Source organism: Labrus mixtus, chromosome 3 (assembly GCF_963584025.1).
Source record: "Labrus mixtus chromosome 3, fLabMix1.1, whole genome shotgun sequence".
Classification (NCBI taxonomy): Eukaryota; Metazoa; Chordata; class Actinopteri; order Labriformes; family Labridae; genus Labrus; species Labrus mixtus.
The window spans coordinates 18,807,109-18,830,723 of record NC_083614.1 but is presented as its reverse complement, the minus strand read 5'-3'; the positions used below and the strand labels follow the sequence as shown (position 1 = coordinate 18,830,723).

The following is a 23,615-nucleotide window of genomic DNA, read 5'->3' as shown; positions in this document are numbered from 1 at the left end:
CTGCTGTAGCGGGGCGGTTGGGGTAAATGCACAACTTCCTGAACGACCAACATTTGGAACGTGCATCAGAGCAGGGGTTGATTTTGAGTGATTCAGGGCCACATACTGTTAAACGCCTTCTTTCACAGAAGTAAGCCCTCAGAACGCAGCTGTGCAGCTCCTGTTAAAGACACGGGCAGACTCCACTGCTTCTCTGTGTAGTGGGTTGTGATACGACAACAACGACAAAACAAAACAAAAACATCCATCTTTAAAATTAAAAAAAAAAAAGTTATATACACATGGATAACAATGTTAAATTCATAACGTACAAGAGTAATAAAAGTACAGTCAGAAAAAGTAATTGGATTTGCCCTCCATACTTTGGCAAAAAAAATAGAAATCAACATCTCTAAAATGTAATACTTTTTTCTTTTCTTTAAAACAAAACAATAATACATACAATGCTTTGTCCGCACCCTGCGCTTTCCCTACAAGCATGCTCTGTCCAACCACTTATTAGGTCATCAGAGTTGAACAAAATGAACCCAAACTTCCCTAATGTCAAGTGCTTTTGTTTTCCAGGGGGCAAAAGGGTGTCTCTTACTTTTTGTTTTTCAGTGAAGAGCTTATTAATCTAATCGCAGAAAAACTGAAAGCATTTCAAATAAGAAGGTCCAATTTTAATGCAAGTATTCTAATCATGGAGTTTGTGCATGTGCTTTGGGGCATCGCTGCTGTCAACAAAGACTGATGAGAAGCAAAATCAGTAAGCATGAAATAATCAAGCTACCTGCTGGTATAGATCATTCATTTCCATGCATAAAGCAAGCTAGAGCTTACCAAAGAAGAGACACAAGTTCAACACTTCTCTATTGGAGAAAACATCGGTCCTATCACCCAATTTACAGTATTTTCCCACCGAGCAGTTTGATAATTTTACCTGCAGAATACTTAAAATATTTGAGTTTTTTTCCTTTTCATGTCAGGAGGAGGAAAATCCTCTTCAACGATTGGTGGAGACATGCCAGTCAGCGGCTGTTCTGCTCTGGGCGTGAGGGGAGTCAGGGGGGCTGTCAAGTCTGAGCAAGGCACTATGGGTCATGGGAGGCCCTGTTTGCTTTGCCACCCCTGAACCTGCTATGCTCCCATCCAACCTCTAGAGAGCAGTCCAGACCACAATCAAATCAGAGTTAGGGAAAGGAAATGATCTCATTGGGGCAAAAAGATTTCAGATTTTTTTTTTGGAAATAGGGATCTTTGTTTTGCTCTTGCAAGGATGCTGGAGAATTTCCGCTTCAGTCAGAGAAGGTCAAAGGTAAGTAGGTAGATATCTTCTTCCTCCTCATCCTCCAAAAAAAAAAAGACTCAGGCTGCCCCCCTGAGACAAGAAGTTACAATTTAGATTTCATGTCTGTTAAAAGTTAATATGGCACACAGGATTGTCCCAGTTCAGCTTTTTTTTTTCCTCTCCAGGGGAGAGAGGGAGAGAGAGAGGGTGGGGTGAGGGTGGGGAAGTCTGATCAGCCAAAACAGAACCAACCCATGGCATTGACAGAAAATAAAGGTCATCTCTTGATATTCACAGTAGAAGAAATATATATACAAAACAAAAATCAGAACAGAGAAACAGACAACTAAACCAACAAGGGCTGGAGGAGACGTGGGAATTGAACCCTAACTGTTTAGAAGAGGAGTCGAGGCTTTCTGCAAGACAACAGGTTCAGTTTTGATGTGATATAAAAAAAAACTCAGTGATCACAGATATGCAGTGAGAGTAAGGATACTCATGCCAGAAATACAGTTGAACCGCTACACTTTAAGCACAATCGTGTATTTGGAGAAGGGGAATACAAAGCCTAACGCTACTCTGCTTCTTCCAGTGCCCAGGGGGGAAGCCTCTTGTGAGTCATTTTATAAACAATACAAATACACTTTGTAGAGGAAGTCAATTTACTGCCTAATTTCTCTACTAATGTATTATTCATATTATTATAAGGGCCAGGGCTAAAAATGATAAGGTTCAAGGTATCCCTGTTAGAGGGCTATTTGTCAGCAGTAAAAACATCCGACCAACCAACAACCAACAAACCAGATAACGAGAGGGATACTGATTGTGTATCCTGAAAGTTGTTTCTGAAACCTGTCACATCTGACAGGAAATGAGCTTTAAAAATCAAGCCATTTCAAACAGAAGCGGACCAAATTTTAGGAGTCTTGCTCCAAATAATTTCCACTTCTTCCAGGGGTCATTGAAAGCTTCCCTCTGGGGCAAAAGAAGAAGAAAAAACGAATGAAACAAGGAGGAAGGAGGGGTTTAGATGATACCACAGGTGAAAGGAATTGATCAGCAGTGTTGGTAATGTTTGATAAGGTGATATTTGTCATGATGGGATATATTAAGTGACTGACTGGGGGAATATTTAGGCTCTTTAGACTGATTCCTCCATATGCACTGAGGTAGACTCTGGCCAAACACAAAGACAACAACATTTCAAAACTAAGAAATGAACTAACTAGCACTCCTGCTGCTCACCCACCAGCTACTACACCTGTACAATAACAAACGTTTACATCGCTTCACTCTCAAAACACCTTAAAAATGCGTGACTAAAAAGCTAACTGTGTTCTTCTTACACAATGACAATGATCATAATAAAATAAATATCTGGTATTTCAAAGATATGGGCACCATCGTAATTAAAAATTGCATATGCGTGTGAAGACCACCACAAGATAAGCAACCTAGGTCGAGGTGGAGACGAGAGCTGTGTCCTATTTCCATACTAAATACTGAGTCTATGTTGACTATGTAGTGTGTTTGACTGGAAGATTAAAGACGTACTAAAACAGTGTACTTTTAAGATCGAGACTAAGTATATCGTATGGAAGTTTGACACAGCTAAGTTACACCATTTTTCTGTCATGTATGCGAACTGACGGGCATCGTCATTTTTTCTTTTTTTTTTTTCTATAAATCTTTTTTTCTGCTTTTATTTTCCAAACTATGTCACAGATTATTTACAAAGTACAAAAGCCCAAAGATTGTAACTCCTTGGAATAATTAGCTTAAAATCTACATCATAACCTCAGGCGCCTCTAAGTGCCAACAGCTCAGACTCTGGCCGCTCTGCAGTGTCACTGCACGAGCACAGGGAGAACATAAACGTTCAAACCTTACGCTGGCAAACAAGCCCAGATAAAATTTAAAAAAAGTTAAAGAAGAAAATCAACCAATACAGCCAACAGGGATGACTTCTCCTACAGCGAGGGACACACCCTACAAACACAAATGCAGATGCAGCTTGGATTTTTTTTTTGTGTCTCTTGCCTTGTGAAAAAAATACAGAGAGAGCATAGAGGCCTTTCTATGTTTGTGTGTGTGCGCGTGTTTTACTAGCCAATGCAGCTAGTCTGGACGTGGCTCTGGGTTGGAGAAGGCACTGTTATAGTATGGAGGCAGCTTCTCTGCTTTCTCTGATTCTGTGGATTCTCCTTGTTGACAGAAAGCTGCCGACATTTTGGCTAAACTATACATGCTGAGCGCTGCTCGGATAGATTGGCAACCTCATGGTTCTGTGTGTCCAGAAATGAAAAAAAAAGAAAAAGAAAAAGGTTCATCTCTACATGTCATATGCCATATTTCACTTCCCACGTCATTGAATGCTGTGGTTAGACAGTGAGAGGAGAATATCTGCTGTGTGACTCTGAATGAAGGACCTTTGTCGTTGTCAAAATAAGATTGAGGACGATGAGTAAGGGTACAGATAACAGGAATGTTTCTCATTCCCAGAGGGAGGGACAAACTTAAGATTGAAGAAGAAAAAAACAAAGCCTTTTGTGTGTTTATTCTGACTCTGATGGTGTGTGTTGATGGCATCAGCTTTACGAGCAGTCAGGCGAAAAAACAGAGGATATGAAGGAACAAGGAGTTCCAACATAACCCCGTAATGTCAGACCTGAGTGAAATAGCTGCTGCACACTGTGTCCTGACTGCCTTACTGCATGTGATGGCAGAGAAAATAATAGGATTAACAATCGCTCACACACTCCCTCTCTCTCAGACGCACTGAAAGATAGAGAGACACAGAGAGAGAGAATGTCCCCATTTCTCTCTCACTTCACTACCTGCTGTGGACTGAACACAGTTGGAACTTTCCGTATATTTCTCCAGCCCTTTCTACATCTCTCCACCCCTCGACCACAAAACGTGGAAATTTCCAGCAGCCTGATTTTGAGCAGTGAGCTCAGCAGCCAATGGGAAGAGCTGAGTAGGGGAGAGTGTGCAGGAGGTGTGTGTGGTGCAGAGGAGAGCTCTAACAGGGAGAGGAGAACATTACGTGTTAAATGAAAGAAAAGCAACCATCTTAAAGGTAGATTTCAGGTCAGACGGGAAGGGAATGCTACTGCTCTCTGATTTAACTGAAGAAGGCTTTTATAATAAAGAGCAAATTGTCCACTGCACCTGCACTTTGCTTAGGGCTTAGGTGTTAATTTCCCCCACCCAGCTGTGACCCCAAGCGCCCCCCCCCCACACACACACACACACACACACACAACTGATAAGCCATAACTGTTACACTAACACACAAAAGTACATTCACCAGGCCAGGACAAAGCTTTCCACACTCTCTAACCTCTCGGAGAGTTCACAACAATCACGTGAAAGACGCAATAAACCAGCAATAACAGACACATAAAAACCTCCCGCGTGACCCGACCAGAGAGAGAGAGAGAGCGAAAGAGAGAGAGAGCGACAGCAGACTAACACTCATCAGGTGCACTTCTACCTAGAAAGACCTCTTTCCCATTTTATATAGCTTTTTTTTGGTTATTCCATTTTTAAACTTCCTGTCGATGTTGTAGTTAAGGTGCCTCCAAATGCTGAAAGCTCTCAGTGGGGCGAGGTTTATAGAAAAGGATGCAGTCAGTTGACAATATCTGAGGGCTTTGGAGGCCTAAGACACAGAGAGCACTGATGGTAGATTAGTGTGATTGTTGGGGCTATAAAATTACGAAAATTTAAAAAACCAGAAAGAAAAAAAAAAACTGGCAAAACAAAAATACCAGCAAAGCTTCTGATGAAAAATATTACAAATATGGCCAACACACACAAATATTTACAAAACATCAATATGTCATATATTATATATCAAATATTGGTACTTAAAACACCAATATTCCATATATACTATATATATTATATTCATTTAAATATATTCTATACCCACTAAAATATATCAAAGCAGCAGCTATTGGTCAGTCTGAGGAACTCCTTTGTCCAATTCTTAACTGTTTAAATATCCTTCAGCCATATAGTGAGGACACAGAAATAAAACTGAGAAAGAAGAGAAGAAAAGAGAAAACAACAATAAAAGCAAATAAATTAAAAACTATTCACCAAACACCCGATGAATCTGTGTGTAGTTTGGAATTCTGCAGAACAAAAAAAAAGGAAAAAAGAAAACATTCCTCTAGGAATAGATGTTTGTTCTAGGATCAAGTCTTTGCAAGTCATCCCACCGTTCCAAACTGATTAAGTCATTGTTCAAAAAAGGAAATTAGTATAAGCGCTGTAGACACTTGTCTTTGTTTATAGGCCACGTACAAAAAGGCCACTATCTGAGTAACAAGATTTCACTTGGAGAAACAAACACAAAGCAGAGAGATGTGGAAATGCAGATTGATGATGGGGAGAAAAAGAGGGGACAAGTCTTGAGGAGGTTGAGCATAAGCAGCCATCTTGGTTGTCTAAGGTTTGTTGTGTTCACAGTTTTTCTTTTTCTTTAAATGTTTCCCTCACAAGGAGTCCTGGAAACGTGGCATTAGTGAAAAACAATAGATTGGTAATATTGTAATAGAAAATCCGATGTGTTGTGGAGGAAGTAAAAAAAAAAGTGTTACAACATGTTTACATCCCTTGCTTGCCTGTGTGTCGGCAGCTGTGAGAAAGAAAATAAAAAGTCCTGAGATCTGTGTTGTTGTTTTTTGACGGGTTCTCTAAGAATAATCAATCATTAGAAAATGATGCGAGGAACATGAAGGATACAGAAAGAAATGGACTGGAAGAGAAAGAAGGATGGGAAGTGGAAGGGGATAAGTTTAAACAAGTTCTTCTAGGAAACAGGAAATGTTAGGAAGGGCTGGATCTGGGCAACGATAAGATTCGTCCGTTTTTCTTGCCACCGTTCATGTGTGTGTAGGGGACATGTTCCTCATAGTTCCCCCTTAGGGCCACCGAGGGCCCGCTGTCCCTGCCTAAGCTCTCCTCTCTCTGCGAGTAAGAAGACGGGTCCAGAGGGATGCTCTCCATGTTGTCCAGGTCTAGATCAAACTCCTCTGTCTCTGGGACTTTGTTCTCCTCGCTGTAGAAAAAGGACAACTCCTGGAAAGATGGGTGCAAGTCCTCCCGCAGCATCTCGATGATCTCATGGAACATCGGTCGCATCTTGGGGTTGTACTGCCAGCACATCTGCATTAGGCTGTGCCTGGCAGAGCAAAGAAAGAACACAAAACCTTAACATGTGGAAAATTCCTGAGTCCTATCTACTTGTCTTTTTTTATTCAGTATAGCACTCGGCTCCCTGGTTTTATCTGGAATTTCAATGTAAGTCATCATGTGACACACTGTCTGTCACTTTATCTAGGCAGGATACAAGGCAGCAAAAAAGCCCAGTAAAAATACCCAAACAATCAGTTGTTTGTGTTATTTATTTAAGAAATTTATCTAATTTAATTTCTAAAATTACCCATAAAATAAATGTTTTTTGGTTTTTTTTAATAACATTTTTATTTTGAAAGGGTAATGCTCAGTAAACGGCAGGTGTATCTTCAAAATCAGGGAAAATACTGTGCTTCTTGTTAATTTAGTACTTGACTACTGAGGGCAAGACGTTTGCAAATCCTTTGTTTCTTATGCAGACTAAATGTAGTGACTTAATAACCTCTGCTTGTAGTTTTGTGTGTGAAAAGCTAGCAAATTGTTGCATTAGCTTTATGTATTATATTTATTGATATAAATTGATTTAATTCATTGGCCAAACAAAACAATGCACCATGATTATGGTCGTGTTATTTGCCATATAGCTCGTAACAAGTTGACTGCACTAAGAAATGCTGTTAATGAGGGTTTGTTCTTTAGACAATCTATTGAAATGCCTCTGATGATGAATTAGTAAAAAAAGTGACCAATCACTTAAACATCATTTAATTATGCTTGACTGTAGCACTGACTCTCAGCTTATCATGTTGTTAAAACACATTTTAACTCATGATGGTGCAAACAAAAAACCTATTTTGTGTTTTTTATGGTGAAACATTTCATTTGGATATCCAACGATATTTAGATTTCCTAAATACTATAGTGGTATTTTAAACGTCAATCAAGATTTTGTGAACCATCAGACTTAGAGCATCTATCCTCTGGGGATTCTTGATGCTCCATGGCACTTTGAGTAAAATACTGCTGAACTGGGTTTCTGTATTTACTCACATCCTCTCGGGGGAATTCTCCGGCCGGTCTAAGTATCCTCCATCCATCACGAACTTTAGAACCTGTTCGTTGGATAAACCCTGGTAAGGCTGCTCTGCTAGCGTGCTGATCTCCCACAGCACAACGCCAAACGACCTGCACACACACACAAACAAGCACACGTTATTTAGTGCACCAGTAATGTAATGCAGCATTGCAGGAAGCAGTCAACAACTGCTGAGGTGCGACTTGCCAGCAGTCAGAGTGGGCAGTGAAGACTCCGTCCTTCAGAGACTCTGGAGCCATCCACCTGACCGGGAGCAGACCCTTCCCTCCTTTACGGTAGTAGTCAGTCTCGTAAATGTCTCGGGTCATACCAAAGTCTTTTTGAGAAAGAGAAAAGAAGTGAGTCAATTTTAACTGTTAGCAAACAGTCTAACTTAATAAAACATTAAACCACATTCAGTGCAGTACCTCCAATCTTGACGGTATAGTCTTCTGCCACCATGCAGTTCCTGGCTGCCAGGTCTCTGTGCACAAACTTCTTGGCATTGAGGTACGCCATGCCGTCTGCAATCTCTGCTGCCATCTGGATCATGTCCTTCAGCGTAGGAGGAGGACGGCCTGTCGGGTTGTTCTGCGAAAAAAAAAAAAACACAACAGAATTGAAATTGGTGGTAATGATGACCTCCACTCAGGTAGATTTTTTTTTAGAACGCAGAGACTTACCTCAGAGTCAGGCCTTAGACTACGCAGGTAGCTCTTTAGGTCACCGTGGGTCATCAGCTCCATCACCACCAGGCTGGGCTGACCTTTGGAAACCACACCTAGCAGACGCACCTACAGGAAGAGAAGACAAGGATACATGATGCACCTCATGATATTAACACATGCACTGGCGGACAAGGAAAGAAGACAAACATGTTCTAAATGAGTATTCATCTATTTAAGTCTGTGAAATTGTCACATTAGTACAGGTGGGACAAAAAGGAGTACAATCCCCAAGCTGTTAATACTTTATAAATACTGGTGAAGGTTTAAAAATGTATATCATTTCAGTATTTCACTACAGTATGGGTAAGGTATTACCCCATCTTAAAAAAACTCTTATTGTTAACCACGCAACCAAGATTACATATTTATAAAAATCCTCCCTCTTTTTGTTATTAAACTAATAAAGAGAGCCCACAATGTGATTTCTGGACATGACAGAAAGACACATGGCAGATCAATCGGTGCTCAGTAGGTTGCTTCATAAGATATAATTGAGTTAAAAGTTTTTTTTTCCCAAGTCAAACTGTGTGTCAATATGGCTTCCCCAACACATTAAACAAGCTTTGAATGTATGAGTCACATGTTCATGCTGGGTTGGACTACATGATGGGAAGCTGTGATACACTGCCGTTCACAGGCTGGTATTTGTGAGTCAGTCATGAAGCGGTGTAAAAACTGTTTGGAGGTTGTCGTACCACATGGTGACAGCTGAAAGCCTTCATCACAGAGGCTTCGTTGAGGAACTCGATCCTCTCACGCAGGCTGGCTGATTCATTGACCGTCTTAACGGCTACGTGTGTATCCGGGTCTCCTTTTATGATGTCCTTGGCGATGCCCTCGTACACCATGCCAAAGGTGCCCTGACCCAGCTCTCTGAGCACCTGGATCTTCTCTCGGGGGACCTCCCACTCATCAGGAACGTACACTACACAAATAAAGTCAATGTTATGATTAGGATTATTTTCACAAATCCTCATGAGGCAGCATTTTGTCTTTTAATTTTTTTAAAACAGTTAATTTTTTTCTTCCTTTTATCTTCCGAGCTTATGCTTTAAAAGCACAATGTGTTGATTTTCCTAAACATAGCAGTGTTTTTTTTTCATGATACTCTTCTTACCGTCATTGGCACTGAGGTACTCAGGGTTTGAGGAGGCGATAAGGGGTCCTGTTGGGCCCTCTGTTTGCCTATAAACAACCAAAGAATGACATTATTGAACTTTCTCCTGTCTGTTTAGACCTCACGGTCAACGTCTTCAAAATAAACATCCTCTACTTCCAATCCAACTACTGCTTTGCAAAATGAATAAACACCATTCCCTCACTGGTGTCATATATCGTGACATGCATGTTTTAAGCAAACAAATAGCTCACTTCTTCTTTAAGATCACAAAGACTCCTCCTCCCACGAACAGCAGCAGGATGAAGCAGATGACCGGGCCGATGACTATCCAAATCAAACCTGGGTCAGCTGTAATAAAACGCAGGGGTAACAGGTCAGTACACTTGAAAGACGCAGAGTGTGGACGACAGAAAATTTTTTGTAAAACAATTAAAAAAAACTCGAGAACTTTGTTTTTAAATATATAAGTGACAAGTAATCTTAATGAAGCTCTAGAAAATGTGCATGTTTGTTTATTTTCAAGATATTCAATTGAATTGACTTTGAAACAAATGATAAAGAGTTTGTTGCAATGAAAACATAACATTTTAGATCTTTTAATTAATTGGCTTGTTTGGACCTAGCTTGCTAAAACATTCAAAGAGGAAATGGCATCAATGTGGGGAGCAGTTTTATGGATGACCAGATGACTCTGAATAATCAATGACGGGTGTGAAGTTCTATGTCAGATATAAAGCCCCGCCCCCACCAGTCTTACGGTTAGGCATGAAGAAGTAAGTGGTATCTGTAAAGGAGCCGTTTCCTGCCAAAGAGGTGGCGCGGACCTTCACGCTGTAGTTTCCAGGCTGCACAAGTGAGAGCTTGGTGCCACCTGACTTAAGGTAGGCCGGCCGGGACACACAAGTTATGTGAACCTGTGAAAAAAAAAAAGAAGAAAAAAAAGAAGCTGCATGAGAGATCATTAAAGATCAAGAACATGAAGTGATGATTTACCACTGATACATGAATCAACTTCAAAAACTTCAAACTTTGAGGGCAAAGTTCACAGATATTTCTCTCTGGACAGAGCATGTTTTTGAGAACACTCATTGCTTTGCATAAAACGTCAGAATCACCAGGCATGGTCCTGACAAATCACCTACCGAGTTAGCAAAACTATTTTTAAGCTCTTATTCCGTGTTGTAGATCTGACTACATGTTTGTAAACTACAAAGGAAAGGACAATAAAAAAAACAGTTCTATGTCTTCTAAATGGATTTATTTTAAAGCAGAATATGTGTAACAATGCAGCATGTGTTTCAGAATGTAAACCTTAGGGGACAGGATGTAACACCAGTAAAAATAAAAGATCACAATTTAAACAACACTGAAGTCTGTGAATCTATTGCACCAGTGCATTATTTGAGGTATCACTTCTACCTTCCTCAGGATGTGAATCAATCAATAATAACCAGTATTGGAAGGTTGAATCAGAAAGAAAAGATTTATATTGCGTATCCACAAAAAACATAAATTAGGTTTTTTGGATAGGCAGGGTGCAAATTGACATCTTTTAGCATATTGATGAATTGTCAGTCAGTTAAAATCTATAAAAAATGATTAACTTGACCTTCTGGAGTACTGTAAACATCATTTAAAATAAAGCCAGTAGACTTTGTTCACGCTGAAGGATGAGAGTGAATGGTGTGTTTTCAGTGCAGTGTAGTACACTGGAGATGTCGTCGGAGATGCCCGTCCATCTCTGCCACTGCATTCTACTCTTCCTTCCTACCTCTGTCACTATGGTAACAGAGCTGCTACTGGCTCCTGGGGTCAGGCGGTGCAGCAATGAATAGCAATGAGAGATGAATTCTCATTTACAGCAAGTAAACAACAACAACAACAACACACTTACATTCACAGTGTTACTGATCCTCACCGAACACATGAAAATAATAATATGCAAACCCACTAACACACACACACACATACGTACATTGGGAGCATTAGGAGGTTTGTTAATAAATACTTCATTTGTTCCTCTCTCTTTATAAAGAGCAGACTAGATTGGAGTGTGTGACACAAACCTTTTGCTTTCTTTCCTGCGTTTCCCAGAGTTTACTCACTTATCCCATATCAAGATCTCTTCTGCTTGGTCTATCCCTCCCTCGGCTCTTTGTCTTTTTCAGTGTCGGTAAAAATTAAGCATCACCCCGCCCCCCACACAAACACCTTTTGCCCTGTTTTCCTAACACTCAATGATACTTTAAACTGACCTCCGAGTCCCCGACCCTCCTGTAGAACACCTCATACATGATGATGAGGCCATTTGGTGAATTAGGTGTGTTCCATTTAATCATCACATAGGGAGGCTCAGCCGTCACTATCTCATGGGTCACAGGGCCTGGGATGTCATCTGCTTTCTCTGTGGGTACAAGACAGAAAGAAATCCACTTAGAACATCTGTATTATTTGAGCACTTACTTGAGCCTTACTTTGAACTAAATATCTTAATGTGAAGGCTCTTATAGTTCTGTCACAACATAGATAGTAACTCAGCTGCCAAAATGACTGTACAGAATATTAAAACCGTCATATGAGTGTTTTGCATAACTTTGAATTTGACTGCTGCATTCCTAACTGCTAATAAACTCTGTGTTTATGAAAGCTGTGTAGTTTTTCTTACCCTCTGGCATAGTCCTAGCACTGACATAAGTAGCCATGCTGCAGCGTTTGAAATCCGTCGCATGGTTGCACGCCATGATCTCTATCTTATAGCTGGTGAAGTGGTGCAGGTTGGAGATGACCGTTGTCTCCTTTGAGATCACTTTCAGCTCCACCTGAGCAGAGAAGACAAAAGATCAAATTACTCAGACAGCAAGAGCCAGACAAAAGTTAAGGTTACATTCCAATCATATAAATTTACAAGAGAAATGTTTTTTGAACACAAAAGAAAGGCTTTGTGCAACCTGTAAACAACTAACAGTATTTACATATTCTTCTCATAGCTCCAAGTTTGAAATAACTGGCAGCAAACTATGAATACCATTTTTTTCTACAAACAGAATCCATGTCTGCAAATAAATGATGATCAAAATGTAAACGTTTGAGACCTTTGATCCCTCATCTTCTTGGTCTTCATCTTCAGGGCTGGCTGTGCTGGAGTCGAATGATGGCAGACTTGCAATTGTGGTGAGGAAGAGAGAGTTTTGGGTGGCGTTCGCAACTCCAACCGAGCGCCTTCGACGAGATGGTCTGTAGAAACAACGTTAGTTAGTCTAAAGATAGAGGCATTTAGTGTGAACTACACACTGACACATGGCATATGGAGCGTACTCTAAACGTAATATTAACAGAGTGAAGCAAATCTGACTGCATGACATTTGTCTACAATACCAGCTCCTGTCATACTGGCAGAGCTACTGGCCCTCCCCACTGGGTGGTGCCAATGAGCAAGTCCACTTCAGTGTCAGTGATAAGAAGTGTGAGCGCACAACAAAGGCTGTGAACTTTAACTAATGAAGACAAAGAAGATCTGCAGTGCACCTCTGCGTGAGGACAGAGAGAATCAAAGTCTATAAATAAGAAAACCCTTCCTTACAAAATGATCACATTAAGTGTCCTTGAGAAGTAGTGCCCTTTACCCTGAGCCTCTTCTTCACTGTCAGGAAGTGGAGCACTGAGTAAACATTGAACCAGCACTTGTTCAGGTAGGAGGAGAAACATAACAACACTTCCTGCATCCCTTTGCGTGATGGAAAAAGAAAGCACGAGGAGTTCTCCGTGCACCTCAGTATGTGCAGCTGACCTTGGTCCATGGGTTCAAAATGCAGCTGGGGTTTGTGAGAGTTTGAGTGTTTGTGTGTATCCAAATGGCAGTCTGCATGACTGCACCCCTGACTGGCATGAATGATAATGGGCACAGTAATCACTCCCCTAGGGAACCAGAGGGAGAGAGTGTGGGTGTTTGTGTGTGTGTGTGTGTGTGTACGTGGGCGCGTGCATGTGGTTGTGTACGGGAGAGGGTAGGAGGCACCAGGGTCTAGACAATCAGAACCTCCCACCTTAAGCCCCCCACAGTCGTGTCCTGTAGAAAAACAAGGGTTTGCATAAACACCACACACAGTGGTGGCAGACAGGGATGGACGGGAAAGAGTTGGCACAGAGTTTAGACGCACATCTTATTGTGTAGAACAAAAGGTGAGGGATCTAGTCTGGTTAGATAGAGGGGCTCGAGGGTGACTGCTACACAGTCACAACATAAAGAAGCTCCCTTCAGTGTTTGCTTGGCTACTGTTAACACTCTTAAGATTATATTTTGGTTATTGTTATGTGCAGTGTCTGACTACAACAAAACATGTAGAATCACTAAGAAGTTCAAGGGGGTGAGTGATCTATCAAAACAGTGCATATCTGTTGAGAACACAGAAACATTGTAGTTAAATGATACTGGGATGTGTACCTGCTCTCAAAGACTTCATTGTGGAGGTAGTTCTCGAAGGTCTTCCGGTACTCTATCTCCTCCTGCTCTTTCTTTAGCTGGATGTCCGTCTTGGGGCAAGCGCAGCAGCCCCCCCCTGAGGTGGGCTCATCTGTGTGGTTCCACTTCTGCTCATCCTCGCTGTCCAGGTGGGTCGGCGTGCGCGACGGCACCTTCATTCCTGAGCGATAGAAATAGGTGTGAGGCAAAGTCAGACAATCAAATGTGCAGAGAGCAGCAGCTGCTTTGTTTGGTAGACTGAAGTGAGGCAGACTGTGAATACCTTGGAGACAGTAGTCGAACTTGTAGAGGTCGCTGTCCTCAGGCTGCTTACGGCAGATGACCCGGTAGTGGGTGATGTTGCCATTGGGGCTGGTAGGGGGCTTCCACTTCAGGATGATTTGAGAAGAGGAGTTTGAGGAGGAGATGGGGTCCAGAGGCACAGAGGGCTCTGAGAAGGACAAAGGAAGAAAGCGAGACATTGGTCAGAGTTTCATTAGTCCTATAACATTGGACCAAAGGTGTTGGTCCAATGTTGTGAAAATATGAATCAGGCCTATTTGTGAATGAATGAAAACAGGGTTGTGTAGTAATACAGTTGAACTAGTCTGAAGTTTTGCCAACTTCTTAAATTTTATGTTATCCAGCCAGGAACTGTAGCAGCCTATCAAATAAATGCCAGTGTATACAGAACAGAACACCGTCAACGCTGCACAAACACTAAAATAATAGTGATTTTCTACAGAACACACATTAAAAGAATAGAAAAATCTGTGTGTTTCCTGAAGTGGTGTAACTCACTTGTGGCGTTGGTGCGGACATAGATGATCTCACTCTTGGCGCCATGAACCTGGTGCTCGTCAGACGCAGACAGTTGGGTTTTCACCATGATGGCGTACTGAGTCCAGGGGTTCAAAGAGCGGATCAGATGCCCGGGGTCGTCCGCCTTTTTGCTTTCCGTGTTACGGGGTGGAGGGTCAACATCAGCGATCGCCCAGCTGTTAGAGCCACATGCGTCCTGTCCATCGAACTCTGTCACATTCCTGTACGGACTGCAGCACATGGATGGAAAGATTTTAGAATGAATCAATCATCAGGTTCAATTGTTAAATGAACAATGAGCAGCATCAATGGTCATTTAATAATGATAGGACTTATGCACAGGTATACTCAAAATGCTTAACATTACAATGCAAACAGCAACAAGTGACTTATTTTTCTATGTCTTTTTAACTGCATAACTTTCAGGGACAAACAAAGTTGAAGTTCAAAAAAAGGTGACATCAGATTCTAATAAACAAAATACAACATAAAACTTCTAATGAACTAAAGGCTGTGAGCAGCTAATTTTTAGTGAGCAAGTTAGAAATATACTGGAGAGTCACTTAATTTATTGGCTTTCAAAAGGACATTTTATGTTGGTGGTTCTGTATCACACTGGGAGTCACTGAAGGGTTTGAGGAAGTGTTGTTTTTTTTGTGTATGTGTGAGGCCTGAAAGAGCTGGAGGCTTCCTATCGTTTGTCTTGGTAATGCAGTAAGAAAAGTTTATTGAAATTGTAACAGGTTCAATAAAATGCATGAAAGCAGCCTCACACGGTTGACTTGAAATATGATTCCCACAAATGTTTGCAAAGGGATAAATGAAGGGCAAACTGGTTTAGTTACTGACATACTTTCTGAGTCCAAAACAGTCTGACCAGACCTGGTAATTGTACTCCAGAGACAGAGAGTACAGGTATGAAGACATGCTGTTTATCTACATGTTGTCTTTATTCAGCTGTAAAAGACTTCTAGCAGTAAGTAGTTGGTATTGATTTAAAAGCTTGTTGAACCTACTTTAACTGTACTAAGATCATAAGAATTAGTTGGATTTTATCCCCATATGACTGAGATTAGAAATGAAAAAGTCAAAGGTCCAAGTGTTGAGCCTTGGAGAACCTCAGAGAGAAGACTGATTGAAGCAGGTAAGAACAGGACCCATAAAAACGACTGAATCAGAATCTCTTGATTCAATAATATTCAGAGTAATATTCTCCAGATAGATAGAGCAAGGTAAACTTTGTTTTCCTGCATGTTGTGACTTATTTCAAAAGTTTTGTATGTTAATGAACTTTGATGTGTTTTTGAAAGTCAAATGAATAGACACTTACGCTTCTTTGTAGAGAACCATAAAGCCCAGCAGGTCTCTGAAGTCTAAGGGCCAAAAAGCCTCCCACCTCAACATAATCATATTCGATGAGGTTTTGATGACGGTGAAGTTCAGAAGCTTGGTCTCACCTGATGGATTAAACAGACAGTGGTCAGCACATGCTTTTGGAAAAGGGTATCATACTTGGAGAAACATAAAATCACATATATCGGGGGGAAAAAAGTAAAGTGACACATCACATTGAGTAAGATGTCTTTAAGTGTTTTTTTATGGCTTTTTCTTATTTAATCTGATTTGAGTCTTCTGATGTTGAGTCTCTTCTGGTATCAGGCTTATTGTTACATTTTTCTATTAATTTATTTTCAGTTACAGCAGCTGCACTAAGTGTATTTGAATTAAGAGGGCAAGAGGACCTACAGTCAATTGAGTAAAGTGATGTAGTGATGTAGTGCAGCAGCTGGAGGGGCTTTGTATATGTACACAGTACACTTCTTCTGAAGTTTTCTACCGTTGGAATGTTTGCAAACCTTGGTTGTCTATATAGAAACAGTATTATTTCTATATAGAAATACTGGCTGCAATTATTTGTTAAAGCTCCTCTGCAGGGCATTTACTAAAAACACTGTGCATTTTGTTCCTGTGTTAACATTCAGGATGTAGTGAAGGTGAGACATCAACTCTGACCCTAAGTAGCTACAATATGTAATGTACAAATCAATGAGATCAGGGGAATCCTTTTTAGTAAACTTACAGGAGGCTTGGTCCCCGTTGTTGCGCACAGCGATATCATTCTTTTGGTTGCGGTCCTTAGTTCCCGTCACCTGCTCCATCTTCTTGATTTCAGACATGCAAAGCTTGGAGTTGTAGTGGAAGAACATTCGACCATGCTGGATGGTCAGATTGTGCTTGGACCAGTCCCAGAGCTCCCGCAGGTTTTGGTTGTCCAGTGCGTAGAAGGCGTAGACACTGAGAGAGACCATGGGACGACAGAATAAATTACACACAGTAAAAAAATACTATTGATATAAATGTATAAACCAGAATCGCAGCAGGAAAAAGAAGAGAAAGAGGATTTACTCGGCCTCTAGATGCTCCCCCCTGATGATGCGCAGCTTGCGGAGGAAGGAGAGGGAGACCAGAGCGTAGGCTCTTCGAACAGTGAGGTAGCCTGTAATCTCCTCAAGCTGGCCCAAGCTAGCCTCCAGCTCAGCTGCAATGTTATCTGCAAGGATACAAACATTTAATCTGGTAGCCATGTGGACAGATAAACACGTACATTCCATTTTCCACTGATCAGACAAAGTGGTAATGGAGAGTAAAACACATAGTGAAGAAGCTGAGTGAAGGATAGAAAAGGAGCCAGGACAGGAGGCCCATAGCAGGTGGTGTTGTGTAGTTTTACTCACTTCCTCCTCGAATCTTGATGATCATGTTGCCGTGGAGAACAGTGCAGCCTCTCAAAGCCTGTGCTGAAGTAACTGAGTCGATCGTCTTATTTCCAACACACAGTTTGGGACACAGGCCTGCACACGGCGAACACGTCAAGCTGCACAGAGAGACATACACACGCAGATTAGGGCTGTCCACATCTTAATGAATGTCGTGAAGGTGTGTGTCATGATGAGTTGTTTAAAGAGCTATTACAGGCCCATCAAGAGGGCGGAGAACCTTATTGATGCATATCAACACAGACAAGAACATTATATGCATTTAATCAGAATAAGATTATCGTGTGTGACACATCTGCCAAACAGATGAGGCTGCAATGTGCATAAGAGCTATCAGTCGACGTCACCACATCTCCGACACTGCGGAGCAAATTGACAGGATGCCCTGAGACAGTCACAGTGACACAGCCGAGCGAGCCTTAAGTGGTGGCTGTACAGAAAATACCATGAATGTTTCTGCGTGCAGATATCAGAAATGGAATGAAGCAGGATTGAATGGTATGAGGCGGGAATGCTCAGTGACGTTCTGGTGTGGCGTGGGCAGGGACCGGAGATGACATAGCATATTGAAACAACAAGGCAGAATCTGTTGCGAGGAATTTAAACTGACATACATTGCTGCTACTAACGGGAATCCTTCCTGTTTGTTATATACGAGACGCTTCTGGCCTTATATCGATTTAGGGATAATCTTAAATTCTCTCTACTACTCTGTTCTCTGAAGAAAATGATTTAAGTGTTCTTATTTCATAGCACATCCTTTATTCTACATCTCTAAACACGAAATAAAGATTTTCCAAAACAAACCTGTAGCCTAAAGTGTGATATTTACCACACACAACAACCTCCTTTACAGTGGGAAACAGTTTAAATAACAACACTAGTCAGTGCAGGGTTCTTCAAAATGATTAACACAAATGAGAGACAATCAAGCAGATTTATAATTAAGTATCTGTATAGTTCTCTCTCTATATTTCCTAGAATGAATCCATAGGCTTTTATGAGGGAAATTAGATTAGGTAATCTCTCATTCACATCTGAGCCCTCCTCTGGTTTTATTAACACTCTGGGATGGAGGGAAGAGAGCCGTCTTATCCTGTGCTTCAATTACTTCTGGCGTACATACAACACACACACGCATCAATGCACGCAGAGAGCACAATCATAGACAACAAAAACAACTCAAGTAAAACACCAGCTGCAGTTCCCAACAGGCATTCCTCTGTTTCTTCCTCTCAGCGCAATGAGTGGCATCCTCTCTCCCTGCAAACAAGTGCTTGGGCACGTAATCACATACACACACGCTCGCACATACACACACACAAACACACATGCACACTTGTACACACACAGCGATGAGGCCTTTGATAGTGCAGCCTTTCAGGAAATTCATTCACAAAGGGCAGGCCTTGTCTAGCGAGCAGCCGTGTGCCCACCACACAGAGACAAGAGACCTGAAGCTTCATTCACAAATGAGCACGTTTTTTTTTAAAGTTTTTTTTTTAAGCCTTCTCAAAGGAACATAATCCCTCTCTTTAATACCACCTCTAGTCTTAACATCCCTAACAGCAAAGCGGTACCTTAGACATAAACCTGGAGGCTGCTTTCAAATGGTGGTTTGCTACCTCCACAGAATAGAAGTCTTCCCCATCCTCCATATTTCTGAGAGAAGCAAGACATTTCAGTTATGATTTTTCTCATGAGAATTAAATGTTGTAATTAAATGGATAAAAAAAAATAAAAAAAGTCCAACCATTGTTTGAAAACTCAAAGTGGGGGAGACAATGATATCAAAAAGCACCTTTTTTAAAGCAGCTCCTGTTCACAGGGAACAGTTAACAAAGGATGCTGTTGTTGACAGCGGCACCGGGGACCATGCAAGCTCTGCATGAACCGCTATTTGCAAGCTCACCCTGATTTAATTCTATGTTTATGCAGCTTTTATAATAATCCCCCTCTACAGGAAGCACAAACACACAACACAGTACACACAGTCTTTCTCAAATCATGCCCTTCTTTCCTGTGCTATACCCACTATTCACCATAGTGACATGACACACTGATTCTCAGGGCTGCCATTTTGGTCCTTGTCGGTCTTTTCTTATCCACACTCAGAGTGCCAAACAACCCATTACACACCTGACTTCTCCTAGTTTGCATCTTATCAAGCTCTTAATAATTTACACCGATCAGAGGTCAAATAATTGTTGCCCCTTGATGTCTCGTGGAAACACACTGTAATGATCTCTCTCTAGTTTATGTCTGTCTCCCACATGGAAAATCGTACGTTCAGCCTCCAAAAGTAATGCTCTAGTTGCAGTGTAGAAAGGGAGAATGTTTTGGGACGTTGTACTGAAAAACACAGACACACAGGCAGACAGGCTGGGTCCAGCGGCAGCTCTTAAAGGGACAGTGTTTATCTGTCCGGCTGAACCCAGTGACTCCAGCTCCATGGTCTGCTAGAACCATCTAGAACAGAGGCCGCAGCTGACGCTTGGGTTTGGTTTTGGGCCTCGTCCTGGCTGAACAAGACCAAGTGCACTCACGCGCACACTCACACCCTCTCACACTCAAACATGTTGTACTACTGGGCTGCCACAGAGTCCAGGAAAGATGAGCATACTGTTTAAAGTAGATTTAGGTGGCAAGAGAATGTCAGAGAGCAAAGCTACCTGTATGAAGACACAGAAATGGTTTAGCTGCCTGTTTCTGATCATGTTGAGACTCAGGCTGTCACAGTTTTCTATACTTTGATACTTGTCAATATTGTGTTTTTAAAAAAAAATATACAATACTTATTATTTTAACGATGGAAATCGCAAGAATCACATTTTTCAAAAAACTTCTGATCGTCAGTCATATTTTTCACCAACAGTGCTCTCTCTGAGGAAAAGAAAGAGAGGTGGGGTGGGAGGGTAACAATAGAACTTACCCAATATCAGGTGACTAGGGCTTGTATTTATTCATTTTTTTGGCTGCGATTTCAAAAGATGAATTGAAAGCACATGATTTCAAACAAGCCTGTTTGATGCGATACTAAACTAATTTCTGTGCATGAGACCAGAGAAAGATGTTTTTATAAGTCACTGTGTGCTAAATCTCAGTACCTTAGTAGTTAGGTAGTTTGTACCTGAATTTGTTGGGTTTTAGGTTTGTGAAGTTGCTGCTGCTGAAAAAATAAATCCTGATATGGCTCTTTCACAATTAAAGTATTCGAATAATAACAAAATAAGCAGGGACTTTTATTGGGAAGGATTTGTTAGAAATTACAACAACCAAAGGTGTGTATTTATATTTGTATTATTTTAATTGGCTTTGTATGCCTTAATGGCTTGGTTTTTTGATCCAGCAGATGTCGCCCTCAAGCACCAGCATGAAACCAAAACAACTCGCACTGCATTGTTGTGTTAGCATGCTAATGCTAGTGATCTTTATTATGTTCGTATCTTCACACTGCATGTAAATTGACTCAAAGTGACCGTGATCTAGAAACGCTTACGTGACATTCAATTAAGCAGTGAGTTGTTATTGTTCTTTTCTCTACTCCCTCAATTAAACAACTTTTATACGCGAGGGGATGAGCCGGCCGTCTCGCCGATGTAAACAAACTGAAGATAGGACACAGAAAACTCGGAAAAGCATCACAGACAGTGGGACTCGGGTGATACACCCACTGTAGACAGTCATGACTCAGAGTTATTTTCAGAGGATATACTTGATTTTTATTATATATAAGTGTGAAAAATCACATATTTTAAGCCTTTAGTTAGAGAGACAGGACAGTGAAGAGAACCGAAATGGATGACAGAGAGTGAGGAATGGCGTGTAGTAAAGGAGCTGCACATGTCAGATTTAAACCTTGTCCGTCCACCACATGGAATGCTTGAACTAACCACTAGGCCACCGGTGCCCACAAACCTGTGTATTTAAACCGGTGATAATGGTGTACAAAAATCCATGTCATAACAGAACGTAATACCAATGCTGGTATTGATTAGGTTTACCACCCACATCAGGTTATTCTTGCACCTTGATAATAAATATCAAGACTCACATTACAGATACTTACATTTGCATTTTACTACTCAAAGACACCACATGGAGGTAGGATTCTAACAGCTGGTAGTTTATATTCGCATCATAAAAAGTGTGATGCAAACCTTTGGTCCCCTCTTTCCCTACTCTGTTGCTCCAGAACATCCTGTCTTCATGTCTATATTCATTGCTTTGAGTCTTTGTGTGTGTCTGTGTGCTCCTATGTACAACGTACAGTTTGTGATGTCTGCCTGACTGTCTGGCTTCTGCAGACTAAGCTGCAGAGAGGATGCTTGTTCTCCATAATAAATTCTCCATAGCAGCAGAAGAGACGCACAGAGCCCCTGAAGTTGCAACTGCATCAGAATTCCAATAAAAAAAACAATATATTTATCAAAATGTGTGCACAGATGCATGTTTAAGTAAGCAGACACACACACAAACACATAGAAAGGATGCCTTTCTGTCTTCTGCCTCGGGGTGTACGACTGAGATTTAAAGCAATGTTCTTTTCGGTCTAAGCACCTGATAATCCCTGCAGGCTGGCAACATGCAAGGGAAAGTCAATCTCCCTCTAAAACACACACACACAGGCAGGCACACACACACACACACACACACACACACACACACACACACACACACACACACACACACACACACACACACACACACACACACACACACACACACACACACACACACACACACACACACACACACACACACACACACACACACACACACACACACACACACACACACACACACACACACACACACACACACACACACACCATTTCCACTCTCTTTACATGTGAGTAAAGTGTCTATTATACCTAATAGACAACCTAAATGTGAATATACACCTCTCTATCTGGAGACATAGGACACACATACCTCCAGCATACACTGGGAAAAAGTAACCCTACCCAACAAGCTAATGTGGTCACAAACACATTCTCTAATGCATGAACACTTTCACAGGTAAACATCTATTAGAAAAACACAGCAATGCACGTACGCTAGTATACCAGCAACACAAAAACACCATAAATCATCCAGCCACCTGCGGCTTCAGGCGACATCTCTAGTACACATCCTGCTTCTTATTGGAACAAGTTGAGAGAAATACAACCCCCCTCTGGGCTTATTCTGTGCTCTTATTGTCTCCCTCTACATTTACCTTCTTTTGCAAATCCCAATAATGTCATTGCCTGTCTTTGTTACATGTCTTTCGCCATGTTGCAAATACTGTCTCTAACTTTCTGTCGACCTCTTAACAGACATAGATATGAAGTGTAGGCCGGCCTTTAGCCTCCTGGCTACAGTTACAATGCATCCACCTACCCATAACTCTAAGCCTCAATATAATGTAAACTGATTAGTTGTTTAAAAAATCCACCCCTGTACAGAGTGTCACCATAAAGACATTGGCTATTAATACCAATTTTCCTTTTGCAGCCAGCCTCAAGAAGACACCTAAGGTACTGTAGTTTTTTGCACTGCTGCATTTAATTTATTTTTCAACACCAGATGTTATACCCACACAAAGTGGTCCCATACTTGGTTAAGACTACTGGCATGGCTTAAAAACCCAAGCTAATACTTCTGGTATATAACCTGGAAAAATTATAATGTTTTTTTAAATTGATGCCAGCTTGTCATATTCTCACTGCAAAAATGTTTTATCCTTATTTGCCAAACATGTGCATTAGAAAAGAGTGCAAAGATGCATTTGTTGCTAAATATCGTCATTTAGCAACAGCTCCTGAAGCTAAATGAGGGAGCTAGTTGTGTTTCTCTACTGCCTTAGAGTACAAGTAAGAATGCTTGCATGCAGATAAAGCTGTGTGTGGAACAGGACAAGGTGAGGCACAGGAAGTTTTTTTAAGTGCGTGAGAGTGTGTGTAGGGACAAATGTCTATAACAGACACATTGAACCTTAAATATTGTAAGTGACTTATGACCTGAGTCTTGTTGGTAATAATATTTACTGCTTTCAATTCAAATGAAATAATGTGATTGGACCAGTGAACATAAACTAAACATAGTTCACTGGTCGGTTACGCCCAGCAGTCTTATGGTAGTTCACAGACTGTAAAGTTCAGCCTGCTGTAAAATCCTTTCAACAGCTAAAATAATTGTCTATTAAGAGCATAAATACCCAGGCCTGTT

The 23,615-nt window shown here is 41.2% G+C and overlaps 1 protein-coding gene across 1 annotated transcript in view; it reads right to left on the bottom strand.

Annotated features, from left to right (window-relative positions):
• Window positions 1-5,193: 5,193 nt before the first annotated feature.
• The window catches only part of insrb (insulin receptor b), a 75,138-nt gene continuing 56,716 nt past the window's right edge, over window positions 5,194-23,615 (bottom strand). Inside the window, exons 5-23 of the mRNA XM_061033544.1 lie at window positions 17,361-17,500; window positions 17,032-17,176; window positions 16,706-16,920; window positions 15,956-16,082; window positions 14,605-14,855; window positions 14,087-14,254; window positions 13,786-13,984; window positions 12,437-12,578; window positions 12,010-12,163; window positions 11,600-11,748; window positions 10,102-10,258; window positions 9,596-9,692; window positions 9,342-9,409; window positions 8,920-9,149; window positions 8,180-8,290; window positions 7,925-8,087; window positions 7,704-7,833; window positions 7,472-7,606; window positions 5,194-6,467 (exon numbers count right to left, since the gene is read on the bottom strand). Coding sequence (XP_060889527.1) covers window positions 6,113-6,467; window positions 7,472-7,606; window positions 7,704-7,833; window positions 7,925-8,087; window positions 8,180-8,290; window positions 8,920-9,149; window positions 9,342-9,409; window positions 9,596-9,692; window positions 10,102-10,258; window positions 11,600-11,748; window positions 12,010-12,163; window positions 12,437-12,578; window positions 13,786-13,984; window positions 14,087-14,254; window positions 14,605-14,855; window positions 15,956-16,082; window positions 16,706-16,920; window positions 17,032-17,176; window positions 17,361-17,500 — 3,136 coding nt within the window. The 3' untranslated portion in view covers window positions 5,194-6,112. The remainder of the gene's footprint in view (window positions 6,468-7,471; window positions 7,607-7,703; window positions 7,834-7,924; window positions 8,088-8,179; window positions 8,291-8,919; window positions 9,150-9,341; window positions 9,410-9,595; window positions 9,693-10,101; window positions 10,259-11,599; window positions 11,749-12,009; window positions 12,164-12,436; window positions 12,579-13,785; window positions 13,985-14,086; window positions 14,255-14,604; window positions 14,856-15,955; window positions 16,083-16,705; window positions 16,921-17,031; window positions 17,177-17,360; window positions 17,501-23,615) is intronic.